General features: G+C 36.5%; 2 protein-coding genes across 10 annotated transcripts in view; one reads left to right on the top strand and one right to left on the bottom strand.

The window, feature by feature from the left end:
• Positions 1-23,604, top strand: part of Ncapg (non-SMC condensin I complex subunit G) — a 61,436-nt gene extending 37,832 nt beyond the window's left edge. Inside the window, exons 12-21 of one of the 2 annotated variants that reach the window (XM_004656081.3) lie at positions 2,661-2,771; positions 3,454-3,573; positions 12,378-12,602; positions 17,685-17,866; positions 18,126-18,300; positions 19,566-19,727; positions 20,006-20,132; positions 20,266-20,352; positions 22,477-22,546; positions 23,415-23,604. In XM_004656081.3, coding sequence (XP_004656138.2) covers positions 2,661-2,771; positions 3,454-3,573; positions 12,378-12,602; positions 17,685-17,866; positions 18,126-18,300; positions 19,566-19,727; positions 20,006-20,132; positions 20,266-20,352; positions 22,477-22,546; positions 23,415-23,532 — 1,377 coding nt within the window. In that variant the 3' untranslated portion in view covers positions 23,533-23,604. The remainder of the gene's footprint in view (positions 1-2,660; positions 2,772-3,453; positions 3,574-12,377; positions 12,603-17,684; positions 17,867-18,125; positions 18,301-19,565; positions 19,728-20,005; positions 20,133-20,265; positions 20,353-22,476; positions 22,547-23,414) is intronic. The other variant, XM_045161589.1, reaches the window with a different exon arrangement.
• Positions 23,605-24,216: 612 nt separating this feature from the next.
• The window catches only part of Lcorl (ligand dependent nuclear receptor corepressor like), a 161,849-nt gene continuing 160,008 nt past the window's right edge, over positions 24,217-26,057 (bottom strand). For 7 of the 8 annotated variants that reach the window (XM_045161579.1, XM_045161581.1, XM_045161583.1 and 4 more), the window contains one exon: positions 25,660-25,813. In XM_045161579.1, the coding sequence (XP_045017514.1) occupies positions 25,800-25,813 (14 nt within the window). In that variant the 3' untranslated portion in view covers positions 25,660-25,799. Of the gene's footprint in view, positions 25,814-26,057 lie in introns of all 8 variants that reach the window. The other variant, XM_004656083.2, reaches the window with a different exon arrangement.

Genomic DNA, 26,057 nt, shown 5'->3' with positions numbered 1-26,057 from the left:
TATGAGAGAGAGAGAGAGAGAGAGAGAGAGAGAGAGAGAGAGAGAGAGGCGGCGGGGGGGGGAATGGATATTGGCACACCAGGGAATCTAGCCACTGCAGTTGAACTCCACAATCGTGCACCACCTTGTGTGCATGTGCTGGCTTATGTGGGACCTGGAGAGTCGAGCATGAATCCTTAGGCTTCACAGGCAAGTGCCTTAACTGCTAAGCCCTCTCTCTAACCTTAAAGTTATGTTTTAATGTATTCTATGTTATCTTTCCATAATGTGTTATTAGTGTAGTTAATATTGTAGACAGATCCAATGACATATATGATGGCATACAGTTTAAGGAAAAAAAATTAACCTTCAGGTATACATGACTAAAGAAGTGAGGGAGGGCTGGAGAGAGGGCTTAGCATTTAAGGTACTTTCCTGCAAAGCCTAAGGACCCAGGTTTGATTCTCCAGGTCCCATGTAAGCCAGATACATGTGGTGGTGCATGTGTCTGGAGTTAGTTTGCAGTGGCTATAGGCCCTGGCCCACCAATTTTCTCACTCTCTCTCTCTCTCTAATAAATAAAAATAAATCTTGCTGAGCATGGTGGCACATGCCTTTAATCCCAGCACTTGGGAGGCAGAGGTAGGGAGGATCGCCATGAGTTCAAGGTCACCCTGAGACTCTAGTGAATTCCAGGCCAGCCTGGGCTAGAGTGAAACCCTATCTCAAAAAACCAAAACATAAAAAAAAAATCTTAAAAAAGGAAGAATTGAGGGAGAGAAAAAGATAAATAAGAGGGGCTGGAGAGATGGTTTAGCAGTTAAGTGCGTGCCTGTGAAGCCTAAGGACCCCAATTCGAGGTTCAATTCCCCAGGACCCATGTTAGGCAGATGCACAAGGGGCGCACGTGTCTGGAGTTTGTTTGCAGTGGCTGGAGGCCCTGGCGTGTCCATTCTCTCTCTCTCTCTCTCTCTCTCAATCTGCCTCTCTTTCTCTGTTGCTTTCAACTCAATAAAAATAAAAAAAAATTAAAAAGATAAATAAGAGGAATCATTTAGGGCCAGGCTATGTAAAGCCTTGTATAGTCAATAAGCTGAATACAGTTGTTCATGCTTGTAATGCCCTCATTTGGAAGACTGAGGTACAGGGATTGCCACGAGTTTGAGGCCAGGCTGGGCTATAAAGCAAGTTCCAGGTCAGGCTGGCCTAGAGGATGACCCTACCTCAAAAAGAACAACAAAAACCCAAGACCAAAAACAACAAAACAGAAATGAATTTGTGCCTTATTCAAAGATCATGGTGAATCACTAGTAAATTAAGGATTAGGATAGAATACTCTGTTTTTACCAGGATGAGCACTGTTAGGGCATGGATTGGAATGATAAAAGCCTAGATTTGCTTAGTACTTGTGGAAATTATCACAGCATGGCATGAGAGGATAGCAGTGTGAACAAGATGATGATGGATACAGAAAGAAGTGATGTACTTGAGAGTCATGTAGTTTAGTAATAGAAAGAAGAGGGAACCAAGATTGTATTGTGCCCTATTTGAGGAACACAGACTTAAATTTATGGAAGACTAACTTTGGAATTTTCCTACTCAGAAGTAGGCAAACTGCTTCTAGAAGTGGGAGAACTAATTTCTGGTACATCAATGCCAGGAGTGAGCTAGTCCCCTCTAGCAGCTTCCCAAGGAAAAAGAAGCTGAAGAGAAGTTTAGTTTAAGCCATTAGTAAATCCGCTGCATCTGCTGTCACTGCTGTTCTGATATTACTGTGGCTGTGGCTTCTTCTGCATACAGGTACTCAGCAGCAATTTTATTGGACACCCAAAAACCAGTAATATGTAAACAATTAGTACATTGTATGAGCAAAGCTTGGATAATTTTTAAACATTTGTTAAAGGAAGGGATTTAGGGGAATGACCTGTTGGATTCTGCTGATCTAAAACAGACACTCTGCATCACAATGTAATCACATTAAGCCCACCTGTTGTCTTCAACAGATCTGTGGGACCTTAGTGACTTCATTTCCCTCAATTGTGGTCAGCTCTTCTTATGCATATATGCTTGTTTTGAGTTGAGAGTCCAATCAGGCAACTGAGGAAATTGGTCAGAGCATAGTTTAAGATTAATCAGCATCTCTAAATATTGCTTGTCAATTTTGATCATTTGTACTGTTGAGGCCAAAGATACAGCAAGGCAAAGGAAACCTAGTAACATTGTTTAAGCAGGAAGATTACATAGTTGTAAAATTAACAAGTTACAAGTAAGAAATTTAGCATCTAATAGCAATAATAATCAGAAAAATTATTGTAAGGTCCATAAAAAATATTCCCTCAATTCATCCCCACAGCATCGTAAGAACTTTTACTTTGGACATGTGGATAGATGGTAGTGACATGATGATAGCATATACAAAAGAGAGACTTGAGTAATGAGTGAATTCCATTTTAGAAAGGGTAAGTTTGAGGAGCCTGTGAACATTCAGGAGGAAAAATTTTAGAGTAGTTGTTTATACAAATCTGAAAATTTGAAAATAGCTAGGCCAGTTCATAACATGGAGGTATATAGTTGGATATGATCACCTTGGGCATACCATTGTGCCTCTTAAGAAAGTAAACATTTAAGGAAAAGGGAGAAGGGAACTCTGACTAATGCTGAACAATTTGTCTTTATTGTAGAATGATGCTGAAACATTGCAGAAGTGTCTGATTTTATGCTATGAACTGTTGAAGCAAATGTCCATTTCAGTTGGTATCAGCGCTTCCATGAATGGCATCGTTGAATCTTTGGTACGTTGGTGGCCTTTGAGGCTTTATACTTGTCTATATAGTATGTTCATTAGCAGTCAAAAGAATGAATGATTTTAAACATCTAATACATAGAAATGGAAAAGATTTGTAAATATAGTGACTATTTGATATTATATGAATAAGATAATTCATGTAAAGAACTTAGATTTTTTTTCTAAAAACATTCATACTGGAAAGAAATGTAGAATATTTTCATTCATTGAATAGTAGAGGAGATTCTGAACCAAAGAATACTTGAAGTGTTAGAATTCTGTAGAGAAAGGCTGAGATGGTTACTTTGAGTCCCATGTAAAGAATTTGTTATTAATATTTTTATATTCTTTTTGCCATGGTGTCTAACTGCATTGCTTAAACTCATCTTTAATACCTGGGGTTAAGTAGCCTTCCTATTTGAGCCTCTCAAGTAGCTGGGAAAGATTTTCTTTTAAAATAGCCTTTATTTATTTATTTATATTTATCAGAGAGACAGTTGGTGCGCCAGGACGTTAGCCACTGCAGTTGAACCCTTTCCATTTTTCACCAGAAATGACTTCTTTAAGTTAATAGTCAACATGGAATCAAATATCCCTACACAATCATGGAAATTATCATTTGACTATGATTTTAATATACTTCTGTAAATTTCTTACCCTGGTCCAACTTATATTCTAATTCATTTTAGGTTCTCCCTGGAATAATAAGTGTTCATCCTATAGTAAGAAATTTGGCTGTTTTGTGTTTGGGATGCTGTGGACTACAGAATCAGGATTTTGCAAGTAAACACTTTGTGTTGCTCTTGCAGGTAGGATTTATTTTGTGACAAAAATCTTAATTTTATTTCTTGAAATGCTCTGTATTTCTGGTGATAATACTAATTTATTCAGATGCACATTAATGATTGTGGATAGAACTCGGTTTTTATCTTTTTTTATTAAGATGTCTTTAAAAAAAGATGAAACACCAATTTAGAATGTCATATAGCAAGTACTTATTGAGTGTATATTATATGCTAGTACTGTTCTTAACTTAGCAAAAATGTGATAGCAAGTGATAATGAAAACTAAGATAAAACTTTATGCTAATGTTCCAGAAAGGGGAACCCACAATGAAAGGTGAGTTTTTAATATGTCAGAGAAAAGTAACGCAGAGCAGTAGTAATAAGGAGAGAAGAGGGAGAGAGACTTTTAAGTAGAAAATAGGCCTTGGTAATAGAGTGACACTTGCGCTCATATCGGAGGAATTTTTAAGAATAAACTTTAGGGCTGGGAAGATGGCTTTGTTGGTAAAGTGCTTGCTGTGGAAGGGTGAGGATCTAACTTTGGATCCCAGAACCCACATAGATACTGGATGTGGTGATATGCCTGTAATTCTAATGTTTGGAAGGTGAAGGCTGGCAGATCTTTGGGGGATATAGGGAGACTAGCCAAATCAATGAGTTCTGTGTTCAGGTGGAGAGTATGTTGTAGTTACCTTTATGTTGCCAGGACAAAACACCTGAGCAAAAGCAGTTGATGGAAGGAAAGGGTTACTTTTGGCTTGCAGTCTTGAGGGGATGCTTTCATCATGGCAAGGAAAAGATGATAGAACAGAGGCTGCACATCTCATTTTCCACAGCAGCTGGCAAGAAAGAGCAAGAGTGAGTCTGAAGGCCTCAGAACATGTGGGGCTGCTGGTATGCAACGTAGAGTCCAAAGGTGGAAACTGGAATTCTAAGTACAGAAGAATTCTGTCTAGTTGTGCAGCTGATTGAATAGTGACTGCCACATTGAGGATAGATTTTTCTCATTTAATCATTGATTCATATTCTAATGTCTTTCAGAAACACTCTCATACATAAAGCAATTCTTCGGTAGTTCTCTAGATAATTAGTAATATAGCCAAATTGATACCTGAAATTACCAAAACAGATGATAATCTAAGTTTGAAGATAAAATCTATAGGGTTTGCTCATGAATATCATGTGGCATGTAACTGAAAAAATGAAATTGCCCTGTCCTATTATGAAGAAAATGAATAGGTTTTAGGGCAGGTAGTTGAAATAAGGAGTTTGGTTTTATCTATAACAAGCTTGAAATTTAAAATACAAGTGAATATAGTGAATAGGCATTTGTATTTGAGTTTGGAGTGTAAAGGAAAAGGACAGCTACAAGCTGGCAAGATGAGTCTCAAAGTATATTTTATTGAAGATTTGATAGTATCCAGTGCTTTGAGCCTAAATATTGTCTGACAACTGAATACAGGTTCAGAAGAGATCTTTACTTTGTAGAATCTTAGGGCTCTGGTCATAAGTAAGGTAGGGAGGTGAAAAAAACCCAGTAAGATTAAGGTGAAATAGACAGTACAGGGAAAGTATACTGTCTTGGATGAAATGTAAAGATAAAAATAAAAAAAAATGTTTTTAAAAGCTTATTTATTTGAGAAAGAGAGAGAATATGAATGGATGCACCAGGGTTTTTAGCTATTGCAAACAAATTCCAGACACATGCACCACTATGTGCATCTGGCTTATGTGGGTTCTGGAGAATCACACCTGAGTCCTTAGGCTTGGCAGGCAAGTGCCTTAACCACTAAGTCATCTCTCCAGCCCACAGTTTTAGCGAGAAACCCAACTGTACATAGCTGTTAACAAGTTGATGAGAATTCTTAACTGTTTCTTACAAGAAGTGTTTGATATTAATGAGGATATTTTATGGGGCAGAAAATCTGGTTTGTGTAGCTTGAAGGGACAGTTACAGGAGAGTTATTAAAATTATTTTGGAGGTTTTTTTTAAAATTCTATTTCTTCCCCTGTATGGAGAATAGAAATAATATGGTGGGCAGAGAAAGATATAGGGTAAAAAGAAGAGCTTTGGTTTTAATTCTTCTACTGAGAACATTACCCACTAAAAAGAAAAAAAAAATGATAGTATTGGATGAGAGCAGTGGCTGGTTTTGTGTGTGTGTATGTGTGTGTGTGTGCGTGTTGCATGCTCACATGAGCTTGTTTACTTGTGTGTTTGTCATGGCCAGAGGAAAACCTCCATTGTTCTTCCTCAGGGGCCTTTTGCTTAGAAACAGTCTTCACAGGCCTGGAACTCAACCACATGGCCTAGACTAGCTTTCCAGTGCTGAGATTACAAGTGCATGCTAACCATGCCTAGCTTTTTGACTGGGGTTTCAGGGATCAAACTCAGGTCCTCATGCTTGCAAGGCAAGCACTTTACTGACTGAGCTGTCTTTCCAGCCCTGTAATACTCTTGAGTAGGCAACAGGAGGTGGAATAAAGTTTACCACTGGAGTGCATTTGACAAACTCTTTGATTTCTGGACATCTGTCTTTTCAAATACTTGAGCCTAGGCTGGGGAGATGGCATAGTGGATAAAGTGCATGTGCGTGCTATGCAGGCATGATGATCTGAGTTTTACCAGAACCCATGTGCAGTCAGGTTCATATTGCTGGTAGAAATCACCTGATGAAGAGTAGCTTGTGGGAATAACAAAAAGGTTTATTTTGGCTCACAGGCTCAACGGAGAAGCTCCATGATGGCAGGGGAAAATGATGGCATGAGCAGAGGATAGCCATCACCCCTTGGCAACAGGACATTGTACCAAACACTGGCAAGGGGAAACTGGCTATAAAACCCACAAACTTGCCCCCCAAAATACACTGCCTCCAAGAGGTGCTAATTCCCTAATCTCTATCAGCTGGGAACCTAGCATTCAGAACACCGAAGTTTATGGGAACACCTGACTCAAACCACCACATTTTGCCCCTGGCCCCCATAAACTGTTAACCATCCATGGTGTAAAATGCAATGCATTCAGTCCAACTTTCATTGGGTCTCCATGTAGTCATCCAGCATACCTGCTTCACATTGCCCATGGCTGTTTCCAGAACACAAGATCACGTTGCAAACTCAATGACCCTTTCTTTCCTGCTTTTCTTTTCTTTTTGGTGTTTGGTTTTTTGAGCAAGGGTCTCACTCTAGCCCAGGCTGACCTGGAATTCACTATGGAGTCTCAGGGTGGCCTTGAACTCACGGTAATCCACCTACCTCTGCCTCCCGAGTGTGCCAGTCAGTCTGATGTTCACAGTGGTGAACAGTAAGAGCCCCTGCCTCAAACACAAGGTAGAAAGTGAGGACTGACACTCTAGGTTTTCTTCAAATCTCCATAAATGTGCTGTGGTACTTGCCTACACTAACACGCACATATGACATCCACAAAGATAATAAAAAGTTGGGGCTGAGCTTGAAGCATGCATCTGTTCAGTTTCCACTATTCTAACATTGTCTAACAACGTAAAAACAAAACTGCCAGAAATTTTATTGTAAGTTGCTGGTAAACAGTTACATTTAGGTTCCAAAGTAGAGGATTGTGTGGGTGTCTTGAAAATTCATGTGACAAGGATTGTGATGTCATGAAAAGATTGTTTTTACAGGCCAAATTCTACTAATGGATTTTTATCCAAGTATAAGACCTTACCTTGTAGCATCCTTTAATGTTGCTTATGGGATTGCTAAGAAACGGAAATTGCATATTGGGGAAGTCATGTGTCCTGGAATTTGTTAACTGATTTGTGGTTTATTTCAAAGAAAATTAAAACTGTATATCTGTCAGAAAATCTGTGTAGGTTTTTTATCATTTCATGAAAGATTATGGAGATAATGCATCTTAAATTCTATAATGAAATTTTATATATCTCTGTTTATTTTTATCTCATATTGTTATACTGTTATATCAAAGAAAAATTTATATTTTTGTGAGTCCTTGTGGGAACATGGAATGCTAATGTTATTTTTGAAATGGTGATGAGGTTTTTATGAGATGGATATGCTACTTATTATGTTAACTAGGCTCCTGAAGTTCTTTTCTAAATGGGTTGTGAGACAGATTTAGTGGCAAATACCTTTAATACCTGCACTTAGGAGTTTGAGGTAGGAGGGTCACCATGAGTTTGAGGCCAGCCTGGGCTACAGAGTGGGTTGCAGATCAGCCTTGGCTATAGTAGGTACCTACCTATAAAAAATAAACAAATGAACTGAAAGAGTAATCTTGGTACTTTGCTCAGATGTCATTTATACTATTTGGCTATATATTTAAATTTGTTGCAAAGTGAAGTATCTCTCCATCTCTCCAGTCCTCCTTAGATTACTTATAATATCTATCACCTTGTAAATGTTATTTTTATACTGTGTGCTTGATGAAATGGTGGTGATATATATAGCTTTTGCCTTTTCCCTGATACTTTGGATCTTTGGCTACTTAAATATGATAGGTGGACTATAATTAAAACAATAAGTTCCCTATTTCCAGTTCTTGGCTTTGTAGAAGATTGGCCTTAAAATCTTAAACTGTTAGATTGACCATTTATATATCACTCTAAAAGTGAGATAAAAAATTATAACTTATAGTCAAGTTGATAAAAATTACAGGTAGACAGTTACATTAACTTTTTTGTTTTGCAACAAAGAAAATACCATGTAACTACTTCAATGAATATCTAATAAATTCAATTAACCATTAAAGCTAAAATTATAAATGATACATTTTCAGTCTTTAATCTTTGATGGCACAGTATCAGTATGAATGCTTTAGTCATTTCAGACAGAACTGGAATAAAATCTATCATTGAAGAAATTCCTGGAATGTTATGTACTCATATCCCACTTGACAGAGCCCTGTAGAAGTCTTTTTTAAAAGAAAACAAAAACAAAACATATGTGTGCCTGTGTGTGTGTGTTTTGTGGTATGCGTTCATATGAATGTGTGCATGTCTGTAGGCCAAAGGATAGCCTTTGGTGATGTTCTTAGGAATGTCGCCCACCTCTTTTTGAGACAGGGTCTCTCTCATTGGCTTGGGGCTTGCCAGTTAGTCTTAACTTATTGGCCAGTGAGCCTCAGGGATCCTGTCTTGTCTCTCCAGTGCTAGAATGTCAAGCATTCACTACCATACCCAACATTTTTATGTGGGTTCTAAGGATCAATTTCAGGTCTTTATGTTTAGAGGCAAGTACTTTTTGTACTGAGCTACCTTCCCCAGCCTCTAAAAGTCTTGATGCTGTTTTTTTCTTTCTTTCTTTTTTTGTTTAATACCTTAGAATAACTAGGGATTGTCAAACCCAAGCTAATGTGAGAGGTCTTTTCAAGACCATTTCATATTTTATATATTTTCATATCAAAATAGTTAATAAAACCTTGTTGTGGAACTTAGGTCTTAAAGAATTATAGTATACTACTTTTTTGTTGTTGTTTTATTATCTGGGATAGGGTCTCAGCATAGCTCAGGCTGACCTGGAATTCACTATGTAGTCTCAGGGTTGCCTTGAACTCACAGCAATCCTCCTTCCTCTGCCTCCCAAGTGCTGGTATTAAAGGCATGCGCCACCACACCGGGCTAAACTATACTTAACTTTTTTTTTTTTTTTTTTTATTAACAGCTTCCATGATTTTAAACAATATCCCATGGTAATGTCCTCCCTCCCCCCACTTTCCCCTTTGAAACTCCATTCTCCATCATATCCCCTGCTCCTCTCAATTACTCTCTCTCTTAATTTGATGTCATAATCTTTTCCTCTTATTATGATGGTCTTGTATAGGTAGTTTAAAGCAGTGTGAGGTCATGGATATTCAGGTCATTTTGTGTCTGGAGGAGCATGTTGTAAGGAGTCCTACCCTTCCTTTGGCCCTTACATTCATCCCGCCACCTTTTCCACAATGGACCCTGAGCCTTGGAAGGTGTGATAGAGATATTGTAGTGCTGAGCACTCCTGTTAACTTCTTTCAAACACCATGATGCCTTCTGAATCATCCCAAGGTCACTGCCATCTGAAAAGAGAAGATTCTCAACCAAAAGTGAGAGTAGCATTAATATAAGGGTATGAACATTAACAGAAGTGCTTACTGGGCAGTTTGATGAGCATAGTATACACATTTAGCCAGATAGCAGCAAATATTGCACCCCTGGGGCTCATGAACGCCCCTGATTTAGGTTTTCAATATAAGGAATGTATTTCCTCCCATGGAGCGGGCCTCCAGTCCAATTAGAAGCAGGTGGTTTCCACCATGACAGATGTGCCACTCTTGCACCTGTTGGCTCATTTGGCCTGGCTGGCCAAATATAAGGCTTGCAGTGTGCACTGTTGAGTATCTTCATTGGTGATTTCTCTCTCCCCCATTGAACTGCATGCAGAATGGGTTCTTCCAGCTTTCTGTCAGTGGGTCTACATGGAGTAGTTTATCAGCTCAGTTCCAGCAGGATTTTTCAGTGGTCTTGCAGCCCAAGTATGTGGAGTATTCAGCAATACGGTCTTACCATCGATTCCTGGTGGGAAACCAAGGGCCTCGGCAATGGCCTGTAATGTTTTGGGGGCATCAGGGATCTCTCTGGCCAACAACTCACTGGAAGGTATCCCATCCCTGGCACTGAAAATTTTCTAGTAACAATCTATGGCTCCTGAGTGTTCCATTATCCAAAAAAGTAGGTTCCATATGATTTATTTATATCCTCTTAGATTTTGATTAGCTCCTCTTCCACCTTTCCTTTACTCAATCTCTTCTCGTGATCTCACTTGGGCCTTTTCACCCCCATTAATCTATTCTTACATATTTACAATACCATCCTATTAAGTACCCCCCTCCCTTCCTTTCTCTTCCCTTTATATCTCTTTTCTAGCTTACTAGCCTTTGCTTAAAGTATACTTTTTGTTAAACAATGTATCTTTATAACTTTTCAAGGATTAGTTATTTGTCTGATCTTTTAAAAATATATTTTAGAAACATTTTTGTTTATTTGAAAGAGAGAGAGCGAGGCAGATGGGCTTACCAGGGCCTCCAGCACATGCACCACCTTTTATATCTGGTTTATAAGGGTCCTGGGGAATTGAATCTAGGTCCTCTGGCTTTGCAGGCAAGTGCCTTAACCACTAAGCCATCTCTCCAGGCCCTAAAAACACATTTTTAAAAATTATTTTCATGGAGGGAGAGAGAGAATAGGAATGAGAATGTGTGTTCCAGGGGCTCTAACCACTGCAAAAGAACTCCAGATGCATACATCACTTTGTGCATCTGGCTTTATTTACTATGGGTACTAGGGAATCAAACCTAGGTTACTAGGCATTGCAGGCAAGCACCTTAACCGCTGGACTCTCTCTCTAGCCCTGATTGTTTTTTAACAAACTAAAAATATTTGTGTGTGATGTTTTAATGAAATGCAGAAGAAATCCTGATGTTTTGCCTATAGCTTGTATACTATTCTCTGGTATGATTTTTAAGCTCTTGTCAGGGTACTCAAAATAGCCTAGGATCAAAAGAAGTTAATCAGTAATTGACTCAGTTATTTATCTATATAAAGTACTTTTAAGGTTATATCATTGGAAGATTTTATATTATTGAAAAGTGGGTATTTTGGGTTAGGAAACTATGTGTTAAGTTTCAGTAATGAAAATTGACCTAAGAAATGTGTGTAAACACTTGTTAGCAAGGCAGAAGGGAATTACTTCATCTTAAAACCTCAAGTGAGGATCTAGTAGATGGCTATCCTGTGAGGGACATAAGAGTGTGGAAACTAAGGGGGTGCAGAGATGGTAGCATGTTTGGAATTCGTCCAGAGGAATCAGTAGTAGACCTCTGCTTTGACAGGTCTTACTCTCAGAAAATAGTAGATACATTCTTAAATTTTCCTTCTATGTTTTGAAAATATGAGTTGTTTTTCCAATTTCACTAATTTGATGAACTTATCAATGATTATTTTTTTGAAATTTCTTATGAGCAAGAGAGAGAGAATTGATGCCCTAAGCCTCTAGCCACTGAAATTGAACTCTAGATGCATGCGCCACCTTGTGCACATGTGCCACCCTGTGCATCTGGCTTATGTGGGTTTTGGGGAATCAAGCCTGGGTCCTTAGGCTTCGGAGGCAAGTGCCTTAGCCACTAAGCCATCTCTCCAGCCCAAGCCATTTTTATTCATTAGAGGCCAAGTTATATTGAAAAATATAGTTAATCTTTCATGATAGAAGTACTAATCTTTTTATTGATTTTTGGTGTGTTTTTTTTTTTGTTAAACTTAAGGTAGACTTAAACTGCTGATTTTTATGTTTTTTTTTTCTTTATAGGAGGCCAGTTGGCAGCAAAATTCATTATTAATGAAATCTGAATATATTGAGCTAATAAGAGATAAGTGTATCTTCACTGAAACTCAAAAATACTGTTAACAATGTTTTTCATTTGGATAGAATGTACTGTGTTTCTCTTCATAAGTGGCTGAAACAAATTTATTATAACTAAACAATTTTCTGGGTCTTAGAAACATGACAAAACAAAATATACAGTTTTTTTTTTTTTTAATAAAACGAATTGAAAGTACATTTATCCAGACAGACTCAATAACTTTCTTTTTTCCCTGCAAAGATTAGTTTCAGGCATAGTTTCAGATGTCATGGTAAATACTAACTAAATAACTAAATCTATATCTTTAAAAAAATTGAAAGTTGAATGTTCCTTTGGGAAAGCTTTTTTTAAATATACATTTAACATTGTCATTGAAATTTGACTAAGAAAATTTTGCTAATTTTATTTGGGGTAAAGAGAACTAATTTAATTTTTTTTGGTGGGGTACATTTCCATGTAGGTCTTGCAAATAGATGATGTCATAGTAAAAATAAGTGCCTTAAAGTGTATCTTTGATCAACTGATGATGTTCGGAATCGAACCGTTTAAAACTAAAAGCTTGAAGGCCCTTCAGTGTGATGGTGCAGAAATAAATATAGGCGATGAGCAAGAAGCAGCAGATGTTGAAGAGACGGCTACTGCTAAGAATGTTCTGAAGCTGCTGTCGGACTTTTTGGACAGTGAGGTGAGAGGTGACCCCACCCTGTTATTATGGAGGTTCATTTGTGGCAGGTGCTTATTCCCTTTATGCTTCTAAGTAGTTTTTTTCGACAAAACTATTTACTTTTTTAATATCTCAAGTCTCACATTTTTCATACCCAATTTCTTGCTATCAAATTGGTATGCAAAGAATTGAAGTATAAACAAAGTGACTACTAGAGTTTATTAAAATGTTTTACCTTTTACTCTGTAAAAGATGATTTGTCATTTAGCAGCTTATTGTTTTTCTTGCAAGGGTCCATTTGTCAAGGTAGGGTCTCACTCTAGCCCAAGCTAACCTGGAACTCAATCTGTAGTCCCAGGCTGGCCTTGAACTTAAAGCAGTCTTCCTGCCTCTGCTTTTTTTCTTTTACTTGAATGTGCTACTATGCTCAACATCTTCTAAGAGTTTTAAATAATAGTTCATAATGCTAAATGATAAATGATAAAAGGTATAACATAGGTGGGAATAATTCTTTCCCTTAAGAGTCTCTTGAACTGCATTTAAAACAATTATTTATTTGCACATGTGTGTGTGTGTGTGTTTTGACACATCCAGGCCTCTTGCTGCTACAAGCAGCCAGATGCTTGAGCCATTTTTTACACTGACTTACATATGTGCTTGGGTATTAAACCTAAGCCTGCCAGGCTTTGCAAGTAAACACCTTCAAACTTGAGCCACCTTTCTATATCCTGAACTGCATTTTTTTATTTTTTAAATAAGAGAGAGAAAAAATTGGCATGCCAGGGCCTTCAGCCATTGTAGTCAAATTCCAGGCATATGTGCCACCTTGTGCACATGCGCAACCTTGTGCATGCATCACTTTCTGCATCTGGTATATGTGGGAATCTGGAGAGTTGAACATGGGTCCTTAAGCTTCACAGGCAAGCATCTTAACCAGTAAGCATTTCTCCAGCCCTGAACAGCATTTTTGTAGACATTTAACTGGTTTAAATTTTTATATAGATTATATCTTTTAATTAAGATTAAATTTACTTTAGGGGCTGGAGAGATGGCTTAGTGGTTAAGCTCTTGCCTGTGAAGCCTAAGGACCCCGGTTCAAGGCTTTAGTTCCCCAGGACCCACGTTAGCCAGATGCAAAAGGGGGCGCATGCGTCTGGAGTTTGTTTGCAGTGGCTGGAAGCCCTGGCATGCCTATTCTCTTTCTCTCTCTCTCTCTCTCTCCCTGCCTCTTTCTCTCTCTGTCATTCTCAAAAAAATAAATAAAAATGAACAAAAAAAAATTTTAAAAAGGTTAAATTTACTTTAATAATTACCATTTAATACTTTTACAATATGGAACACTAGCTCTAAGTTTTTTGTTGTTATTGTTACAAACCACGTCATCATTCCAAAAGGAAACTGCACACAGAAAGAAGTAGTAAGAGTTACTTCTTATTCTCCCCTTTTACCAGCTCCTGACAATAGTCTGTCCTGTCTGTGAAGTTTATTATTCTGAGCATCACATATAAATCTTTTCCTATTTGTTATATTTAGCTTCTTTTAGCATAGTGTTTCCTGTGTTTATCTACATTTTAGCTCATGTCAGCATCTTTCTCTTTTTTGTAGCTGAATAGTATTCCATTTTATGTATATAACACAATTGCTCATACATAGAAGGGTTTGATTTCTACCCTTTGCAAATGTGACCATTGCTTTTCATTTTTGTTATTGTTTTAGATATTCAGGATTTCTTGTAGTTCCATATGCCTTTGAAGTGGCTTTTCTATTTCTGTAAACACATTTGTTGGAATTTTTATAAGGATTGCATTGAATATGTGTGTTGCATTGATTAACGCTGTCTTCTAAAGAATACGAAGTCTTCAACCTATGAACACAGGATGTCTTTTTGTTCTTGTAGGATACCTTTTAGTTATTTTTTTTTCCTCAGGATAATTTATTTACCTATTTGAGGGATGAAAGCATAGTTTATAGTACTCAAAGGAAAAAGAGCTTGCAAATGGAGTTTTTTTTTTCTCTCTCAATTTTCTTTTTGGATTGTTGTTGTGTAGAAAATCAACTTAGGCTTTTGTTTGTGTTAATTTTTACTGTGCAACTTTGCTGAATTGGTTATAAATTTTAGTAATTTTGGGGAAGGGATTCTTAGATGTGTAGGATCATGCCATTTCTTTTTTTTAAAAAAAATTATTTTTATTTATTTATGAGGGGGTGGAGAATGGATGTGCCAGGGCCCTAGCCACTGAAATGAACTCCAGACACATGCATCGTTATGTGCATCTGGCTTACATGTGTTGTGGGGAATTGAACCTGTGTTCTTAGGCTTCATAGTCAAGTACCTTAACTGCTAAGCCATCTCTCCAGCGTGGGCCATCTTATTTCTCATGAGGCATATTATTGTCATTTTGTGTACCTTTTACTTCTTGTCTAATTGCTGTGGTTCCATTTCTGATACAGTGTTGAACATCAGTTATTAGGTAGAAAACCAGACATCTTTGTCATAGTCTTTATTTTAGGAGAAACGTTTTCCGCCTCTATTGAACAGATAGATGCTGGTTGTAGAGGTTTTCATAAATGCCCTTTATCATTTTGAGGCAGCTGCTTTCTATTCTTACCTTGCTGTTTTTCTTGGTATTGTAATAAAGGCTGTCGGGTTTTGTCAAGTGCTCTTTGTGCATCAGTTGAGGTGCTCCTGTGGACTTACTTGCTTTTGTTATACAGATGTGGTCTTCAGTACTGCTTGATGTCCTTTGGAGCCAGCTGGCATTTGATTGATGCATTCCTCTTGATAAGGATGCAGAATCCTTTCACTGTGCTATTAGAATTGGTTTGTTGATGAGTTTGTTTGAAGTTTTTATTTACTTTTGTTATTTTATAATCTTGTAGTGTCTTTTGGTTTTGGCACCAACTTAACCTCCAGGTGAGCTTAGATTCAGTCTCTTTCATTTGTTGGAAGGCTCTTAGAAGAACTGTTAATTCTTTAGCTGTTTGGTAGAATTTATTATAGACATCTTGTACTGTTCCCTCAAAATACAATTTTCAGTGTATCCCACAAGGTGTTTTATTATTGTTGTTTAAAATTTTATGTATTTATTCATTTTAAGGTCGTCTCCCTCCGCAGCCCAGGCTGGCCTCTGAGGTCTACACTTTCTGCCTAGCTTTCAGTGCTTGTATTACAGTTGTCAGCCACTCAGCCTGGATTTCCCATACATTTGTTCATTGTGTTTCCATTTATCTGTGTGTGATCTGATTTTCTTGTGATTTCTTCTCTGACCATTAGCATATAAGAGAATAATGGTTAATCTACATACACTTGTGAATTTTCCAGTTTTCCATCCCTTACTGACTTCTAAGGTTTGTTCTATTTTTTGGAAGATATTTTATATTTTCTTAGTCTTTAAATTTATTGGAGAATGTTTTAAGGTCTATTGTGAGCTATTTTATTTGTATTTGAGAAAAATATTTCTTGTGTACTTGTGCACTCATTCTATCTACTATAGTGGATGAAATGTACTTGTCTCGTAGGGTTAGTTGGCTTCAGTGTTCCAACCTTGTTTCCCTATTGATCTAGAGGTTCTATTCATTATTGAAAATGAGGTATTGAGTCTATTTGTTAACTATATTGATCCTATATTGTTTGACACACTCTTTCTCTCTCTCTATCTATAATATTTTTATCTTTTTAATGAGTAGGCCATTTGCCAATTATCTAATATCCTTTTCTGTATCTTGTAACAGTTTTGACTTAAAACATTTTGTCTGCAAAATGGCAGTTCTTTTTTATTTCATCACTAATTTTGTTAAATGTAAATGGACTAAGGTAAAACAAATAAGATTCAACTATGTTGCATCTGTGAGAGACTGAGATCCAAAGATGCAAGTAAATTAAGACTTATCAGAATGACTAGAGAAAGCCCAGTACCTAGCATTAGACTAAGTCTATACACCTGCCTTTAATAGCTTTACTTATATCAGTACCATCATCCTCCTCTCTAAAATTGCCTGTTTCCATCTGTACATTTAATGTTCACATTTCACCTACTGTTCAGACACATTTTCATTTCCTTCTGAAACTATTTAAATTTTTTTTTTCATTTTTATTTATATGAGAGAAAGGAAGGGAGGAGGGTACTTAATAGGTTGGTATTGTATATATGTAAGTACAAATGATTGAGATGGGGAGATAATATGATGGAGAATGGCATTTCAAAGGGAAAATTGCATGGTGGGGGAAGGAGGGTATTACCATGGGATATTTTTTATAATCATGGAAAATGTTAATAAAAATTGTGAAAAGGAAAAAAATTAAAAATGAAAAAAATATATTTTTTTCATTTTTATTTATTTGAGAGTGACAGAGAGAGAGAAAGAATGGGCACACCAGGGCTTCCAGCCACTGCAAATGAATTCCAGATGCGTGTGCCCCCTTGTGCCTCTGGCTAATGGGGATCCTAGGGAACTGAGCCTCAAACCAGGGTCTTGCTCTAGCCCAGGCTGACCTGGAATTCACTATGTAGTCTCAGGGTAGTCTCCAACTCAAAGCAAACCTCTGCCTCCCAAGTGCTGGGATTAAAGACATGCACCACCATGCCTGGCTATCCGAACATTTTTAAAAGGCCTGTTTTTGATCTGAAATTTTCAAGCTCAACTGATTTGTCTCAAATCATTTGGATTTGTGTAAAATTATTGGGTGGTCTATGAAGAAACAAAATTGTTTTCTGTGCTTTTAGCATATTCATAATCACATTAATGGTATTTGGATAGCTACTGAAAAATACCACATTGACTTACACTGTGCACACAAGACCTGCATACTAGGAGAGGGAAAAAACAAACAAATGATGACATCAAAATTGAAGAGGGACTAGTTGGAAAGAAGGGATTTAGTGGAGGGGGATAGTGGAGAAGGGGAAAGGGAGGGTGGTAGGAAGGGATTATGATCATAGGATATTGTGTATGTGTATAGAGGTTGTCAATAAAAGTTAAGTCCACCTGTCCTTCCCCCCCCCCCCATGAAAAAGATGAAAATGTCATATGCAAACCACACTGTGAGGGCTAATGGGAAAAAAAATGGAGATAAAAATTTTCTTCTTTTGTCATTTTTATTAGGTGTCTGAACTAAGGACAGGAGCTGCAGAAGGGCTAGCCAAGCTGATGTTCTCTGGGCTTTTGGCCAGCAGCAGGATCCTTGCTCGTCTTGTTTTGTTGTGGTACAATCCTGTGACTGAAGAGGATGTTCGACTTCGGCATTGTCTAGGCGTGTTTTTCCCCATATTTGCGTATGCAAGCAGGTACTTAAGTCGTATTGACAAATCAAAATCTTACTTGAGGTCACACTGGCCCCAGTCCCCCTCACCTAAGTCTGTGTTGACATACTTTCAAAGTGTGTGTGTGTAACTTTTATTATTCAGGTTAAATCACTTTTGGTTAGAGACATTGGTCAGGGAGGAGGGGAGGGTTTACTGAAGAGGTCAGTGGGACCTGATCTCCTGAGCATAGCAGATATCCCTGGCTTATAGGCTGCTGTAAGCTCAAATTGTTTTCCAATAGGGCTAATCAGGAATGCTTTGAAGAAGCCTTTATTCCAATTCTACAAACACTGGCAAATGCCCCTGCATCATCTCCTTTAGCTGAAGTAGATATCACGAATGTTGCTGAGTTGCTTGTAGATTTGACAAGACCAAGTGGATTAAATCCTCAAGCTAAGGATACCCAAGATTATCAGGTGCGTGAATGTTATCCTGTGGGTGGCAAAGACGACACCTGCATGAAGACCACTGTTTTGGTTATAGAAAAGTTTTTTTAAGAGATTCTTTGAGGTGGTAGGGGAAGTACTATTTTGATTCTGAGACTTCTGCCTATATGGTGGCATGTAACAAAATTCAAAAGAAGATCTTTTGGGAAATTTGGAGAAATCATCAAAATCGTGGTAATTAATGAATTATTAGGGAGATATTACTAATGTTTTTTTGCCCCCAACTTCCCCTCTTTGTACTGCATTGGTTGGTAGTCACTGAAGTATCTAGGGCTCTACAAAGTTTGGATTTTTGGCTTACTTATTATGCTCCTTACATCAAAGTCTAGAACTCACCTCAAGCTCATTGGCTTTTAATTTGAAGAAAACGTATCATCTGCAAACTGCTCCACAAATTCAACTTAAAAACAGTTTTAAAAATCCTTTTATGATCTTAGGTCAGACTTGTAATATGTTGAAATTTGATGTTGAAAGTGTGTGCTTCTGTTTTTATATTTGTTATTTTGTGACTGTACTATGCCCAAGTCACAATGTGATGTGCTGTTTGTGTTAGATGACAAAGGATGTTAGGCAAAGTATGATAAAGGGCAATAATATACCTATCAAGTACCTGAGGACATTACAAAAGGATAAGATTCATGTAATAGGAGTGATGAGTCTATCATCAGGTTTTATTTTTGCATTGCTTTCCCACTGTACTTACTATTTTGAGGCTGAGTCCAGCATAATTATCAGAAGTCATGGGTAAGTGTGTGAAGTAGTCTGGGGCTAAAGGTCAACTGTCTTGGAAATAGGGAGGCACAAGCTGATCCACAGGGAGTTCCATAATTGGGATGGTCCTTTGAGTAGCTTGGAATTGAAACAAACTGCACTGTGGCACTTGGCTAGCCATTGCATGTAGACTAACCCATAGGCAGTGGTGTGAATTTGGGCAAGGCCCAAGTCATGTACCTGGATTAGTTTAGTAGCTGGGAGGGAGCTTTCTAATTCTATGACATGCAACAGTGGCAAGAGCCCTTAGTCCTTGAGGAAGTCGATCTGTTCCCTATTTCACAGCACTCATAGTAAGTAAAATAATCAGGTAAGGAACTTATTTGGAGGTTAGGGCAAAATGTTAAAGTTAGTTTCAATTATTTTACATTTGGAATTATGACAAGACAGAAATGTTTTGTTTGATTTGCAGAACTGTATTATGTCATTTTCATCTTACTAAGTTTTTTCTCTTCATTTCCTAGGCCTTAACAGTACATGACAACTTGGCCATAAAAATTTGTAATGAGATTTTAACAAGTCCATGCTCACCAGAAATAAGGGTTTATATTAAGGCTTTGAATTCTTTAGAACTCAGTAGCAACATTTCAAAAGACCTACTTGTTTTGTTGGATGAGATTCTTGAGGTAAAGCTATTTCTCAATACTCTTAATTAGCTTGTTCTCATATATATGTGTGTGTGTGTGTGTATATATATATATATATATATCAGACTAGAATTTAGGTGGTTATATAAATTATATCTGTGCTATTTGTACAGTCTGTTCATTTAAAATATTTATTTCCTTCATACATTTTGTATAAATTGAGAATGTTATTAAACAACTTGATATTAGTGTGTATTTGAAAGATTACTGTTGAATTTAGAAAAGGTTTTTTATTCCTCCCCGCCCCCCCACAACAGCAAGTAAAAGACAGGACCTGTCTGAGAGCTTTGGAGAAAATGAAGAACCAGTTAGGAAAAGGAAATAAACACTTTGATGACCAACCTGTAATAGCACAGGGAGCAAACACTTTTATGAATGAAGAAGGTAACAGTACACTGCCCTGAGTATTTATATAATTCTAGGTGTATTTGCCATTTCTGTTTTATAAAAAGTGAAAAGATCATTAAAAATTTGAGACTATCTTTTATTTACATTTTTCTACTATTTTAATCAATAGAAGAGCATAAAGAAGAATATATGACTCCTCTAAGGGATGTAAAAAAAACTCAAGCTTCCAGATCCACTCAGCAAAAAACTAACAGAGGTAATATATGAGTTAAGTAGATACTACAATAAGATGGGTTGTTTTCCATTGAAAACACTTATTTGACAAAGTTTCTTAGGGATAGAATGTTGTAAATACCTTAAGTATGCTTAACTTCAGTTCCTTCAGATCAAAGGAAGTAAGTTTTGCTTTTTGTATAGATTTTGAAGCCATTGCAGCTCCAAATGCTTTTGATGCAATGGAGAATATGTAAATAAAGATGGCATTATGAAGGACTGTTTGATTAAACGGAACAGAAGTTAAGTGATAATTTATATTAGCATTCTTTATGTTTCATGTCCTTTACATAACTGAGCATATTTTCTGGACTTTATTTTTACTACCTTTCCCTACCTAATTTTCAGCTTTCTCCAATATAATTTATTTCCCAAGGAGTATCCGACAGGAGAAGACATGTTGGGCTAAATAAATGTTTACTGCTAGGGGATCACTTGGAAAACCATCTGAAATTCAGATTTTTATTGTTTTATTATTTTCTTATTACAAAAGCAATGCATGCTTATCACAGAAGAATAAGAAAGAACATCCAAGCAAACCTACTATAAAGAACACTTAAAGTTCCACCCATGAGACAACCATAGTTTTAATCTTTGAAAAATATTTTTATGGGTCTTTTCTGAGTAGATTTGTGTTTTGTTTCTTTAAATGGAATGTGGCCATAATGTTTCATAACAAACCAGTTATTTAAAATACCAATTACTGGATATTGTTGCAGTTCGTCCCACATTCTTCGATGTTTTCATGGGGATAAATGCATTAGTAAAATCAAATAAGGTATGGGAAAAATTTCCAACATTTGTAAATAAGGTATATAATTTTCAAGTGAATTATCAAGTAAACAGTTTGCTTTAATCAGGCTTTTAGATGCAGAATAAACTATGAAAACTCCACCTCTTTTAATAGTCAAAACTTGAATGTGCATGCTATATTTTATTTCTTATAAATAAGCATCATCACAGGCCAAACTTTGTCTCATTTCTTACTTTGTATCTACTAAGCAGAAGTTTTGTAATCCCCAGCATTTAAATGTGCTATTTTTTTACCTTGAAATATATTTTAGAATACATTTGAATTGTATGTGTATAGGTTCAAATAGTTTACAAAGACATTACCTTGCAATTTAAATTTTATTTCAAGCCGGGTATGGTGACACAAGTCTATAAAGCTATTCCAGAGGTTGAAGCCAGAGGACTGCTTAAGCTCATGAGTTTTGAGACCAGACTAGGCAGCATAGTGAAACCTTGTTTCAACAAAATATATAAGAAAAATAAAATTGTATTTAGGACCTGTTCATGGGTCAAACTTGCCTGCCTTACTTTTTAAAAATGATTTTTATTTATTTGAGAGCAACAGACACAGAGAAGGAGGCAGAGAGAGAAAGAGAGAGAATGGGCGCGCCAGGGCTTCCAGCCACTACAAACGAACTCCAGACGCATACGCCCCCTTGTGCATCTGGCTAACGTGGGTCCTGGAGAGTTGAGCCTCGAACCAGGGTCCTTAGGCTTCACAGGCAAGCGCTTGACTGCTAAGCCATCTCTCCAGCCCCTGCCTTACTTTTTTCATTACTCTCCCTGTTCATTGTGCTATGGCACTAAGAGATGTGATTTTTAAAATTTTTTTTTAATTTTTTCTGCTGGGGGCCTGGGGGTGGAAGTGCCGCAGGGTTTCACTCTATCCCAGACTGACATAGAACTCACTCTGTATTCTAGCCTGGCCTTGTACTCAAGGTGATTCTCCTATCTCAGCCTCCAAAGTAGTGGGATTGTAGGTATGAGCCACCACATCAGGCTGCGAGATGCAATTTCTTAAAAACATGTTTATCATATTTTGGTTTCCATATACAGTGAATTAATATTTGCTTCTTTGTAACTTGCTTGTATTATTTTCTCTTAGTCCTAATTAGTGCTCCCCCAAAGCACTTAATATCAATTTTAATCTGGAACTTCCCCCTCTTTTTGATTAATTGTTATAAGGTGGCTGGGAATGAGAAGGAAATGTGTTATGACTTTTTGCTGAAAGTGAGGGATTTAGCTAGCCTGAAAATTACATTTAGAAATATTTTGTAATTAATACATTTTGGCAATAAGTTTTACTCTCTTTAAGGACGGAGAAAAGTACCAGCTTCTGCTAGGGCTGACAGGAGACATCAAGCTGCTGAGGCTAACTCTGAAAGGTCTGTTGTGTGTATATTATATACAGAAGTTTATCACTCTCTCTGTATCTCTAAGTAGAAAATTGTAATTTTCTTCTGTGAGAGAAACTCAGTAGATAGGCAAGATAGTAAAAACTATAAATTGCTATGATATCTAAAATTCCATTATCAAGAGCATTCAGTTCTTATGGCTTGTGTACTTTTGCTTTTTAGTTTGCATAGCCTTTAGTTTTAGGTGATCATCTCTCACATGTTCTCTGTGTATTCTAATTATATGATTGGTATGATTCCTTTTTGATCTTGAATTAGCAAACTCTTGATTTACATTTGGATTCTTTACATTTACAGTAATAGGAATGTTGTACCTACAATTTTATATATCAGTGGTTGGTATGATAAAATGTCACCACTATCAAGCCATGGTTGAAGGTTTGCAGCTATCTTGCATTTTTTATTCATTACTTTGTAATGTATATATTTTCTTTAAGTCTTGCTTAAAGTTCCTTTGAGGGGGTTGTGTTTATTATGTTAGGAATTTATAAACTGACAATTTTGTTTTTTCACTTTGAGTTCAAAAAAGTCCTTTTTTCAAATTATGTTCCCCATGTAATTATATACTTCATTGGAAGAGTTTGGTGTTTTTCTTTGTATCTCTGTATATGTTAGTTTCTCACAGTATATGAAAAAGTATCTAAGCTTTCCGTGATTCACTTTCCTGGATTGCCAGCCAGGTAGCCAGTGTTTTTTGGTGACTGTTTGAGATTGTAGTTTTAAGCTAAATGGAAGCAAGTTTTCACGTGCACAGTGATAACATGTTTAAAAAAAAAGTTTCATTTGTAAACTGATTTTAAAGCTTAAATCTAAATGGGTGTGTTTTCAACATATTTAGTGACCTTGATGCTCCAGAATCTGAAAGGAAGATGAGATTACCACGGCGAGCCAAAACTGCAGCCCTAGAGAAAACTAAACTTAACCTCACACAACTTATCAATGAAGATATAAGTTAAAAGAGATAGTGGAGGTGAAGTCATCATTGTGCTCATTACTTTAATAAAGCTTTTCTTGTATTAAAACCAGAACATGTCTGATGTCTTTCTGGAGACTTTGGTGTGCAATGGGCCTATATTAAAGCATTAGAACAGAATCTGCCATCTGTACAGGCCACACAGGTTTTATCATAATGTGAAGTGTATGCCTCAGAACCTGCTTGCAGACAAATTCTCCAGGGGATTTTTATAAGGTTAGGGCATTATACAAAAATTAAGAATAATAAGCTAGTAATTTGTATTTGAGAAGCTCAGATTTAGAGCACATCCAACATAGGTGAAAATTCCTTAGACACACTTAACAAAGTAGCCAGAAAGCTCTTTACCACTGACCAGTATAATAAACCAAAGTACTTCTCACTCAGGTTATATACTAAGTACATATTTGATATTATTAGCATAGGTAATCTCTCTTCGTAAGGTTTTCTATATGGGTTAAGGGGGTATTTACACAGATTGATTATGGAGGTACTTTGATTTTGGCATAACAAAGTAAACATTTACTGTGGATAGTAGCTGGTAGGGAAAATAATGCACTAATTCATGATCACCATTTCTTCATTGCCAATTTCAGCCATCTTTTGAAAGTAGCACTGTTATAAAACTTAAGTGTTTCAATACTTAAACTATATTAAATTAGTCCTCTATTTGCATGTCCAATGAAACACTTTTTCTCATTCCTCTGATAATGATTTCCTATCTTTTTTTTTTTTTTTAATTTAGGATAGAGATATTCAAACCTGGATTTATTTTAGTCATTGGGCTTCTTTTTGGTTTATTTACCAAAGGCTACTTATTTCAAGTGATGTACTGAGATGGGGCCTAAGGGAATATTGCTGGTGTTTAGAACCAAATTACTGTATTATATACATATGTGCTTAACAGAACTCAGAAATATGAAAGAGGTCAACGTTAGAAGCAAGAATGCTCACTAAGCCAAAGGAAACAGATAATGGTTATGGCATATATAAATCATTGAGAAACAATGGCTCTTCATTATGTTGGCTCTGTGTCTTTTCTTGTGCTTCATATTCTTTGTGAATTAGATCTTCTGTTAAATCCTGTCATTTAAAAAATACTGTAAGTACTAAAATAGTACATAAAATGTGCTGTTAAGTCTTTAGAAACAATAAGCCAAAATCTCATTTGTGCATGCCAGATGATACAAAAGGAAAGAAGCCATGATGTTTAATGCAGACATAATACCAAGGCTTGCTTTTCTCTGGCATAGGAAAATTTAAAGCACCAAATTTAGTATTTTTACTTTATATTTTAGACACAGTCATATAGCCATTGCATAATGTATGCTTTGCATTATTAGAATGAGTTAGCAATATTATCCAGCTTTGACATGACATTCCTGTGAGCATTTAAGGAAATCACCTAAAATACAATAAAACCAATGTCTAAATCCAGTTACCTTCTTCCAAAGTGGTAACTTAACCAGTGTTCTTGTCTGCCTTGAGGCACAGATTTGCTGAGGACTAAACATGCAGTTGCACCATTGCTTTTCTAGCCCACAGACCAGAAGTTTAAAATATAGAACTGATCAACTCAAATTCTTTTATGAATGGAAACATGCCATTGAATATAAGCTGATTGATCTTTTTCTATACATATATAACTTTAAAGGAGATATATTTCCAAGTGAAACCTTCCCTTTACCAGTTTGCTTCAAGGTAGCTGGTATCCACCTGTTACACAACTGTTCATGGGTCAGGTTATTATCACAAGTCTTTACAATACTAGTTTTCTAAATTACGTAATGTATTATGGTGTTAAAACTGTGCACAAATAAAATGGGACAATTATTAGGGCATAAAAAATTCATCAGTAAAAGAGACACATCAGAATTTGTTGGTATTGCAAAATTCCACAATGGTCTGTTGCAAAACATACAAAAACATACAAAGTATTTTAATCAAAATGATTAATGCTTATGACTTAATACAGCGACAAATCACAAGACTAGAAATATCTCATTATCAATTGATAAAATGCTTATTTTCCACAGAAAGAATACTGACATATAAAATAAAGATAGTGCAAGAACAACTCAAACTAGTTTTCTTCATTTTTGACATTTTGGTTATGAACTGTACAGCTCACTAGAGATGTTGCTGTTAAATTCAGATTCCATTCAATAGGATGATTAAGGCACATCTTAACAGGGCTTAAAGGGCGAGTTGCTGTATTCCCATCAGACAAATTCAGTTTCTCGTCAGTTTTCATTTGTAGCATGCTGTAAAAAAAAAGTAGAGGCATATTAATTTTACTTAATTTCAAGTAAGCTATCAACTTTTAAGGTAAAATTTACTAATTTTGTTTAGACCTCTAAAATTAAGAGAACCATTTTCCAAATGACAATACAAGTTTCTATGTTGATTTAGGGAGCTGAATAAGATATGAACTATGTTATGTGTAACCTAGGGTGCTTGAGTTCACTCTGATAACCACTGCAACTGTGGATTTCATTAGTGTACATC

This window comes from Jaculus jaculus, chromosome 11 (genome assembly GCF_020740685.1).
Source record: "Jaculus jaculus isolate mJacJac1 chromosome 11, mJacJac1.mat.Y.cur, whole genome shotgun sequence".
Taxonomy (NCBI): domain Eukaryota; kingdom Metazoa; phylum Chordata; class Mammalia; order Rodentia; family Dipodidae; genus Jaculus; species Jaculus jaculus.
Note: the sequence above shows the minus strand (reverse complement) of the source record. Positions and strands in the feature narration are given on the sequence as shown.